This window comes from Nelumbo lutea, chromosome 1, assembly GCF_056320005.1.
Source record: "Nelumbo lutea isolate HS-2025 chromosome 1, American lotus-T2T, whole genome shotgun sequence".
Classification (NCBI taxonomy): Eukaryota; Viridiplantae; Streptophyta; class Magnoliopsida; order Proteales; family Nelumbonaceae; genus Nelumbo; species Nelumbo lutea.
In genome coordinates, this window is record NC_142684.1 from 107,615,932 (window position 1) to 107,626,915 (window position 10,984).

The window sequence follows — 10,984 nt, forward strand, 5'->3', positions numbered from 1 at the left end:
TTGGTTTTTAATGCTCCTAGGCTAACCCATCCTTATTCCTATATAGGCAAGGTAAGGTCTCCATATTTATTTTGGTTTATGTTGATGACATCTTAATCACTGGATCCTCTCCTCATGCTATCTCATGCATCATCTCCTCACTCTCGGAGACCTTTGCACTAAAGGACTTGGGTAATCTGCACTTGTTCTTGGGTATAGAAGCTTACTCCACTTCCATGGCTTCGTCATGCAAATTGTCTTCCCTCCAGGGTGTAGCTCTACTGGACCAATCTAAATATAGAAGTATTGTGGGTGCCCTCTAGTACATGACCATCACTTGACTAGATATAGCCTACTCGGTCAATAAGTTTGCAGATTTCTTCATGCTCCCACAGATGCTCATTGGGCTGTTGTCAAACGAATTCTTTGTTACTTAAAGGGCATGTTGGATGTTGGTCTCCACTTCACCAAATCCAGTTCTCTTCAGCTTCATGCGTTTAGTGATGCAAATAGGGCTGGATGCCCTAATGATCATAAATCCACAGGTGGCTATTGTGTATATTTGGGAAACAATCTCATTGCATGGAGTGCCAAGAAACAAGCAATAGTAGCTCGTTCTAGTATAGAGGCAGAATTTCAAGCTCTTGCAGATTTGGTGACAAAACTCATATGGATCTAGTCCCTCCTTGCAGATCTGGGTTTTTCATCCACATCATCTCTAGTTTCTTGGTGCGACAATGTGGATGCTAGACACCTAGCTTTACACCTGGTGTTCCAGGCATGCACTAAACACATATAGAGGTCAAATTTTCATTTCTTGAGAGATTTAATTCTCAAACAGAAACTACTGGTGAAATTCATCTCCTCCAAAGACCAGATAGCCGACATCATGACTAAGGCTCTTCCAACACCACGGTTTCTTCGTCTTCGGTCCAAGCTGCACGTCTTCACAAAGCCATTTCGCTTTATGGAAGCATGTTAAGGATAATGGGAGTTAAGAGTCCTGTGGAGATTTAGATCTATCCACCTAGGGTAATCCCTATATGCTACTTAGGATAATCTCTATCCTAATCCTATTGTAACTATCCCACTCTGTGATTATCTTCTTATCTGTGCATTATCCCAGTCCTTGTAGAGCTCCATTTCAGTGTAAACAACTCATCTATAAATACCATACGTCTGATGGTATTTAGCACCATCAACACTATTCTTGATCCCAAATTATTTTCTTGTTTTCAGTTCATTTATCTTAATTGGTGCCATTATATTGTCTTGTTTGCACATTTTGGACTCTTATCAAACCTATGCATAAATTGGAACCACTTTAGATAGAACTTAATTGAGTGGCACAGGAAGAGGAAAGGAAAGAGATAGTTGGGTGAGAACAAAGGAGAAGAAAGGAGAAAAGAGATAGTTGGGTTCCACTAAAATATGTTTTTTCTCTTCTCCATTCTCTCTTGAAGCTTACTTTCAAGGTAGTTGTGTATCTTTGCCTCACCTAACTTGAAAATCTGATGCTTCTAGCTTCTATCTTGCCTGTTTCCACTGTAGTTTTAGTTTACAACTTCAAATTAATTAAGAACTAAAAGTAATAACAACATGAGGACAGCTCTGCCATTAGACCATTAACACTATATATACTGATCTCTCAATGACGTTTAAGAAATAATATACAAACCGCGTGACTTGTTCCAATTGTCTAATCTCATTCTAGTTGTTTATTTATATTTCACAGGTATGAGATTTAGGCGAAGCTACGGAGACTTGGATTATTTTTGTTGTATTGAATTAGAAAGTGGATACTGATGAGGGGTGATTTGGCCCGACCTATTCACACATGGACATGTGGAGGTGACCTACTGATTGGATAACTACTTGGCACTCTGTGCCACCTCAGTAGGCCAGGCCACCTCGAGTTACCTCAGGTACCTCGGCCAAGACCGAGGGCCAAGCAACTCGTGGTAGCCCAACCCGCCAAAGTGACACGTAGTCAACCTCTAGAAACTACTTACCTGTCTCCGAGCTTCATGGGATCATGCCACACATCTTTAGGTCTTATCCTCATCCCCCCGGATCGGACGGACTCGATAAGCCTTAACTGCTAGAGTGAAGTCTACCTCCTAGTGTGAAACGGATTCTTAACAGCACACGTGGAGATCTCAGAGGTATTTCGTGAGATGCACATCTCATCTATATAAGGGCATCGACCCCAGCGATACAAGGTACACACGATTATTTGCTCACTAGCCTACTTACTCTCAAGCTTTTAGCTCACACACATTAAGATACTAACGTAAACATCAGAACAACCACCCAGGGTTCTCTGAGTATTCCTTTCTTGCAGTTCAACCAGCTAGCTAAGCAACCGACGTTCGAGCTACCCTTTAATTAGGAGCATCTAGAACTCGCATCACCAGATACCATTGAAGAGATCAATGAAAGCAATCAAGAAACTAATTGATTATCATCAGACTTCTAGGTTTGTAAAGGTAGGTTTCCCTACCTTATAAGGTCATCAAACATAGCCTTAATGTTTAGAAGCTTCAATGCTGGTTTGATCCAATTATGTATTTGTACAGGGATCTGGCGGTTCACATGAAGTCTTAACACAAAGAAAGGCGTTAAAAAGGATAAAACACTTGGTTTGATTTTGATCCACTTTATGGGCTCACTCATACATTTTTTTTCTAAGCCTTTATGGATTCAAGCTTTGTTTGTGTCCATGTGGTTTATTTTATTCTTTTTCGCTTCATGGGGCTACACAACCCATCCCCTTAATTAGTTCCAATCAGGTAAGCATAATGTTGTTAGCACATTTAATGAGCACTTATAAATGTTTTTTTTGACACCTATCCCTTTTTGATTTTTGGTAAAACAATACATGTCCCTTAAAATAACCTATCCTTGAAAAATATTAAAAACCACTTTTGATAGTTGTCAAAATATTTATCAAATGCTCATTTAGCGTGCTTACTATATTGTGTCTATTAGATCAGGTCTCCCCCCCACCCCCCCTTAACACCCTTAATCCTTATCCCAACATGATTTGATGCCAAGGTCTCTATTACAACCAGTCAGAGATCCTACCAACTAAGCCCACTATCAGCTTGAAGGTTTGTTAGTTTTGTATCTACTATTTGAGTATGGATGGGGAAAGAGGATAATAAATGCATTCTGGTTTTCACATGATGGTCTAGACCTGAGAGCATTGGAGGTATCGGTATATCCACATTATATAATACGTAAGGCTGCATTTGGAAGAGGCATAAATGTCATCAGTGTAAAAATACACTGATGACGGTTTACATTGAACCGTAAGTATATATGACCATTGTTTTGAAATCGATGCAAAAAGATGTTTAAGTTTTACATTGATAAAAAATCGATATAATTTTTACATCGATTGTCGATGTAAAACTTTAAAGGTGAAGAGGTTTTATATATATATCATCCATGTAAAACTACACTCCATCAAAATGCACTGGCACTACTGGAAAATTGCCATATACCAACGGACGGATTTACCGACGGACAGTTTCTGTCGCTATAAATATATATATATATAGCAATGGACTTTATCTTCCGTCGCTACAAAAGTTAAAGAATCCATACTGATGGCTTGACTATCTACCGACGGAGTAAGACCGCGGATGAAGTATAGCCATATTCGCCGGTATAGCATAAAATAAAGTTAATATCAAAGGCACGAAACATTGGCGCGCATTTTATGCATTTAGGACTTTCCCCATCTCCACGACTCTCTCTCTCTCATCTCATTCTATTTTGGACTCCATATCTCCTTATTACCCTCCATTTTGCACTCACTTTCGTTCTACTCTATTGACACCCTGTCCTCCATCCACATCTCTCTACACCCTTCTCCATTCTCCCTCCGATTTTTGTTTGTTCTCATTCTCTTTCACACTTCCTCCACTAAAGCCCTATCCTTCCTCTGCCTTCTCCCTAGGATAATCACCACAGCAGGTCACGCCATTTCCATGCCCTAACATTTTGATTTGAAGACATATATGATGCTTGATGATATTCTCCAGTCTCCTTGCAGCGTCATGACTATGTCTCTACACAGTGAATTCTGGTTGTCTACTTGGTTTCTTTGCGTCGATTTTTTTTTTCATTTGGCTAGAACCCAACACGTCAAGCAGATTCACATCATCTTTATAATTGAGAATTGAGATCATGCAGTCCATCAGATCGTTCTACGTTGATGGTAACATAAAGGGCTAGATGATTCTATGGTCTCTCATTTTTTAAGAGAGAGAAAGAGAGAGATAGGGGGTGCGGGGGCGGGGGTGGATGGGAATGGTGGTGGGTCGGATTCAATTTTTCAGTGGCCGGTTTAACCAGTCAAGAAATGAAATTATCGCTTCCACTGCTATTACTGGTTATATTGCCAAACTGTCGTGTGAATCCATATTTATTATGTAATTGCAAAAGTTGTTAGCAACTCTAATGCTCTTTTCTTGTGAGCTTCAACTATTTGATTTTATTCCACAATCCAAATCTGCTATAATCAGTTGGGGTGCCCTGGGATTTTGTGGTGGTTTGCGGAATATCTACCTGTGTGCATGTTCACGCCTTCCTTATAAGCGGATTTCCGCATTATGACACTCGTTTCTTTGTTTTCTTTAACATGCTCAAGACCCTCGAGTGCTACCAAAAATGCAGTTACGGTGCATTGGAAACCAGCCAACCCGCCAAGGAGACACTGGTAGCTTCGAATGTCTCATTCCTAACCAGAATTTTGTGGAGATGGTATTTACTCAACGGGACAAAAGTCTTGGATATAATTTTTAGTTTAAATTGATTGCTTCTTTCAGTTTTTCACTGCTGGATTCTAGTCACCAAGTTGTCATAGTTCTTGTTAATATCTTTTATCTAACTACTTGTCCTATATGGCTGAGACCTGGTTTTGATATCCGAATTTCTGACATGGTTTTATTGTTACAATTACCTCATGCAGAGCAGCTACCAGGAATACTTGAAACTCAAAGCAAGAGTTGAGGCCTTACAGCGTTCTCAGAGGCAAGTTTCTTATCATGCAATCCAACTTTCTTTCTTTGATCTCATAGCTATCCTATTTTTGTGAATTTATAATACTGCTTGTTTAACACAAGGAAGTGATTAACCGGATTCTTCTTTAATCATGTTAATGTAGCAACCTTCTTGGGGAAGACCTGGGTCCACTAACTACAAAAGAGCTTGAGCAGCTTGAAATGTTCTTGAAACAAATTAGATCAACAAATGTAACTTTAAAACCTAATCTTTGGTTTGATAGTGTTGACTAGATTGTTTCTTTTAAGCCATGCTTTTTTCCCAGGTAGAGTTGGGACTGTACAGTATTTCTGTTATAATGAAAAACTCTGAATACATTGAGAACTGATAGCCAGGAGCAAAGCCTTCCTGTAATTCTTCCCAAAACTACTTAATCATTGCCACTGTCGTTCTCAAAAAGCTGAGCATTCTTCTCCCCTCACAAGCACCAAAAAAACAATCATAGGAAGCAGCCCCTTTAACTCAAACTGCATACCTTCCAGGTTATCAAAAATGATCATGTGGATTAAGGAAAGCAGCCCTCCCAGCTGAAAGTATCAAGAACTTTGCTTCACACCTTGGTTGTGAATGGACAGTTCATAAGTTGTTTGCAGTCTCCCACTCCACACCATTTTGTTTCTGACGATGATGTGGAAGTACTTGTGCATTGATTTATTCATATCATATCCTAAGTTTTAGATAAGAAGGGTATGGTAATAAATGTTTTTTTTTCTTTTCCTGCTCTTTGATAGGTATTTACGTTTGTCAGTATAAGGGTGAGAATCAATGTTGTAGAGGAGTTTGTTTCTTATTGGCTTTCTTGAGAACCATTTTTTATCTTTCAATAAAGCAATGGAAGTCCTAAATCTTTAATCCATGCAACTCTGAACTTTGTGGCTGTAGCAAAAACTGTGTCAAGTCATTACAAAGTAGAGGCTGAAAATAAATTTTTCTCACATTTTTAGAACTAATGACACTGCTTTTTATAAAGAGAATGGAGGTTTAAAACTTGAGACCCTTATGTATTTTGTTAGGTGGTCTGCAATCTGCATTCCTGTTTTATTTATGTAGGCTCCAATTATCAAAATATCGATATGATATGCCTCATATTGGGAGTATCATATCTGCATCGTTGACCATGGAGACAATGGTACACAAGGTTTTTGAAGTTTAAAAGTTTGGGATGATAGAAGACATACCTCTAATGCTAAAAAAATCAAAAAAATAAAAAAAGGTAGAATATTGGTCATATCAATGCACACCGATGCCCACGTGTTGCTATTGAGCATATTAATATTTTGATTCTTGGTAGACTCTAATCCATTGTTGAAAAGACTGATATCTGGTCATATTTTCTGTAGAAGAGATACTCCGGTTATATTTATTTGTTGTTCAATTTCATTGAAATTGTATGGAAAATGTGAGTCTATTTGTTGGGAGTCTTGTAATTAGATTGAACCTGATGTTTGAAGGAGAAATAAATCAAAATGTGCAAGCTACAGTCCCTTGTGCCAACCACTTTTAGGGAGAACAGGAAGATACGTCATACTGTATGCCCAACCAGTAAACAGGTCTGGGTGAAGCACTCAAGCTGGGCCTAACTGATATCACCCATACAGCTTCAAAACCACAGTTGTAATAGGGTTTTCCTTTTATTCAATAAGTTGACCTATTATCATCAAATTGGCCCTTTGTTGGAGCCATAATTGTAAAATAATATATGTGGATGGATTTGAGTAATACAACTTATATACATTTGCCCGAGGGTCCTTTCTTATGCTAAGAAAGTAATTAATCCCTTTTTAAATGATTTGCAAACCCAATTAATGCTTGATTAGCTATTTGATCTTCAAAGAAAGGTGATTAACTGGTCTTACTTATCTTGGGATTTAATGTTGTTATATTTCTGTCTTTCCGTCTTCTAAGTTTGTCTAATGTTGTGCTAATGCAGGAACAAATGCTCCAAGAAGCAAACAGAACCTTAAAAAGGAAGGAATATCACCACCTTAGCATTTTAAATGTGAGCAACTTACAAAAATGCTTGAGAATTTGGGTGTAGGTGCAGGTCCGAATGTACTTGCCTATCTGTCTGGTAACTAGGTTTTTTTAATTTTTTTTAATTCTTCCACATAGAAATGTTTTAGGGCCCAATTAGGGTACGCACATTACTCTGCATTTCTAATGCCAAGTTCCAAGTGTCTGGGTAACTATATCCACTAATATCCTGCTTTCTGGGGGCTTAAGTCATGCACTCTTACTACTATTTTTTGAAGGTTCAATTTTAGTTCCTTCAAACAACTGTCCAGGTACCAGTTTAAGGTTGACTTTAAGAGTTTAACTGGGCTCCATAAAGCCAAGTAGTTGAATTTTCAAAACTCGTACATATACTTCATAATGCCTTAACAGAATTCAAGCAGATCACTGAATATGGTCTCTGATATAATTTTTGTATTGGCAGCTGGAAGAAACTAGTTGTCAAAATCCCCTTCGGCTGACATGGGAAGCTGGTGGGCAAAGCATTTCATATAGCCGCCAGGCTGCTCAAAAAGAGGGATTCTTCCAACCATTGGAATGCAATTCAACATTGCAAATTGGGTAAGCTCATCAGAAGTAAAATCCTTAAGGTTTTTTTTCAAGGTTGGCTTTCTGAATTCATCTAATTTTCTATTTAATTTTCATTTTGCCTATAGGTACAACTCTGTGGGACCAGATCAAATAACTGTTACAACCCCAACCCAGAATGTGAATGGCTTCATTCCTGGATGGATGCTTTGAGTTCTGAATAATAAGTTGAAGCCATAAGCATGCTTCCAACTAGTTATATATGTCATATTGGAGCAAATAAGTTAGTGGAGGTTTATCCAGTTATTGCTTTGGATAATGTTATTTAGGCCTCTTGTGGCTTAATTGGACAATATTTACATGTATTCATCTCATACAGAGTTGGTCATGTGTTTTACTATCTCAATGAATGTTACAAGAACGAAGTTTATTGGTTTGAATGGAATTTCAGGTTATGGTCTTTTGTTCACCCTTTGGATTTGGTTTAGATTTTTAATGTATAGGTGTGATGCATGTGTTGGACAATTTGGATGAACAGGGTGGAAGGGAATTAATTGTAACAAGTAACAAATTTAAGGTTATGATGAAAAAGAAACACTACCTATACCAACAGACCTAGATTGGCACTATACCGACGGACAAAATCGTTGCTAAACCTAAGACTTATACCGATGGTTGCTAGTTCTTATTGTGATGAAAGGAACCGTCAGTATAGAAACATATACCCTACCATGACTTTTCTATATATACTGACGGATGTCTTCACCGGCGGTTGTAGATTCGTTGGTATAGCCATTAATACCTACACCGACGGATCGAATCCCACACCAATACCGTCGGAGTAGCCCATATTGGGTTATACCGACGGATTTTCTAACTATACTGACGAATCTAATCCGTCGGTATATGTCATACAATGTTTAAGAAACAAATTAGGAGTAGTGATTTAAGCAAACCCAACTTCTACTAAACTTGAGACATCCATTATCAAAGACAAAAGAAACCCATGTTCAGTTTGGAACATGGTTTTTAAAACCGACCCGGTGACCGAACCGGTCAGGGGTTTGGTTACCGGGTCGAATGGTCTGACCGTTAGAATCGAATGCTCCACCCATTCTGACAAGAAAATAAAAAAAAAATAAAAATTTTCAAAAAAAGAAAAATGATCAAAACCGTTCAAACAGTTAATCGCCCGGTTCAGCGGTTCACTGACCAAAATCAACGGTTTTGAGGGAAAATTCGGTTTTTGGGAAAAACAGAACCGGTCACTTGATCGGTTCCCGGTTTTTCCAGTTTGACCATCCGGTCCAGTCCGATTTTGAAAACCATGGTTTGGAGGGCATGTTGTTCCACTTTTATTGGTGGAAAATTTTATTGCGTGGAGGCTTCATTTACTAGTTGCCGACTGTAGAAGTTTACTTCACTGCCTTCCTTCTGCCTATGGGTGGTCTTGTATCCCGGATCTTCTACTTCCTACACTTGTAAAAGGCAACTTAACTGGGAGTTGATGAATGCATTTAGCCTTTGGGCTTTGTTTAAAAAAAAAAAAAAAGGAAAAATTCCTGATTAATATCCTGTACTTTAGACACAATGCTGTTTTGGCCCCCAAACTCTAAAAAACAACAATTCTATATGGAAACTTTTAAAATATATCAATCCAGTACTTTCCATTGACCAGCCCATTAACTAGCGGGCATTCTCAGTGGGTGATGAAACATGCAGTAGTTGATTGCATTGTCAGGGACGAGAATGGTGAAATACTTGGCAATTTGGCATCTAGGTTCGTCCTATGGCCTATGGTTGTCTTTCAATGAATGTTGCTCAAGCCTTTGCAGCGACAGAAGCCCATAACTTAGCTCTGAAACGGGCCCAAAAAGTATTCAAATAGAAAGGGACTCCAAACTAGTCTTCCAAAGTCCAAGAAAGTGAGTTGGGCGTTGTGTAATATTTCTACCATTATTCAGTACTGCTGCAATATATCAACCGAAAGGAAGCTGGTGGGCTTTATCAAAACCCTAAATTTTAAATCCTATACCCTTAAACCCTAACTCTAAACCTGAATCGAAAGTGTAAAATATATTGTACTTGAAATTGCATCAAAAAGTTCAGGGGAAGTAACTCTAAACCTGAATCGAAAGTGTAAAATATATTGTACTTGAAATTGCAACTATTAAACTTCAAGAAATGCTGCAACAATGATCAGGAATTTCAGGGAAGGTTTCAGCAATTTCCCTGTTTAATACAATACAATACCTGTAGATATTAGGTGTCATTTCATATTGCATATAATTGTTGGACTGGATTTTGGGCCTTCAGCTAGGATCAGAGTCAGTGCGGCTCAGCCTACACTAAACATAAAACAACTCTTTCAGATTTTTAGTTTGAGAGGTGACCCAATCTCAAGAGGCTAGGGAAGATGGATTTTAGAACTTGTTATATAATATTAAGGAATGGAAATGGGACAGATTTGGGCGGGGCATTCCCTCCCCATCCTCTCCATACAAAATCCCCTACTTTGTCCCTGCCCCATTGGTGGTAGTGGGACAGGGCATTCATTCCCTGTTGGGGAATCTTCAAATTTTCTCCTCCTCAAGGCAATCACCTGAAGATACATTAAATTTAGTGGTGTATTTTAAAAATAGGGATCATGAAAATTTGGAGATACTTTAAAAAATGAGACTGAAAATTTAAGGCATTTTTAGAAATGAGATTATGAGATCCTACAGTATTGGGAACATTTTTAGAAATTAATAATTAACAACAAACCTAGGGATATTTAATAATTCACTATCAGGTTTGGGGCGGATTTGGGGGATTATATACCAGTTCAGATCCTCTTTAAGATCATGAAAAACCCACCCCATCTTTAGTTATATTCTATCATTTAGAGAGAGAGAGAAGGGAGAGGGGGGAGAGTTACTCACTTACCCTTACTCACTGTAAGCCTTAAATCTTGTTTAAAATCTCTCCGTGTTGTCAACTTAACTTAGGGTAACTTGACTCACATATAGATTCCCACGCTGGTTCATTGATGTTGATAATAAGTGACTGACAACCAAGCGAAAGTGGTCAATGACTCTAAAACAAATAGAGTTTTGGGCCTTATCTGAATATTAAATGTATACATGTTATAAGCACGCACGCGCAAAGAATCTAAGAATGAATAAAAAGAAAACAAATCTAAGCAACTGATTAGTTGTACATGAATTTGCATATTTTCAAAATTAAATCTAAGCAACTGATCACTTTCCACAAGTTATAATGTCACGTCACACCTCCACTTCATTGAGTATATATATGTATATGAGATGGGACTATGGGAGGGAGATCCCCTCTCATTGACTTGCTGACGGTTAAAAGTTGTTAAAGAATGAAACTTCCAATTACCATT

The 10,984-nt window shown here is 38.2% G+C and overlaps 1 protein-coding gene across 2 annotated transcripts; it reads left to right on the forward strand.

The window, feature by feature from the left end:
* The first annotated feature begins 3,666 nt into the window (after window positions 1-3,666).
* LOC148876664 (agamous-like MADS-box protein MADS2) lies at window positions 3,667-8,062 on the forward strand. Of its 2 annotated transcripts, XR_016095087.1 has the most exons (6): window positions 3,667-4,075; window positions 4,640-4,752; window positions 4,961-5,022; window positions 6,983-7,051; window positions 7,490-7,626; window positions 7,722-8,062. XR_016095087.1 is itself a non-coding variant. In XM_088941870.1 (5 exons), exons 3-5 carry the CDS (start codon window positions 7,103-7,105, stop codon window positions 7,804-7,806), a joined length of 243 nt encoding a protein of 80 aa, XP_088797996.1. In that variant the 5' UTR covers window positions 3,891-4,752; window positions 4,961-5,022; window positions 6,983-7,102; the 3' UTR covers window positions 7,807-8,062. The 2 variants fall into 2 exon arrangements, 1 of the variants encoding a protein (XP_088797996.1); XM_088941870.1 differs by having other exon boundaries at window positions 3,891-4,752; window positions 6,983-7,123.
* The last annotated feature ends 2,922 nt before the right edge of the window (window positions 8,063-10,984 follow it).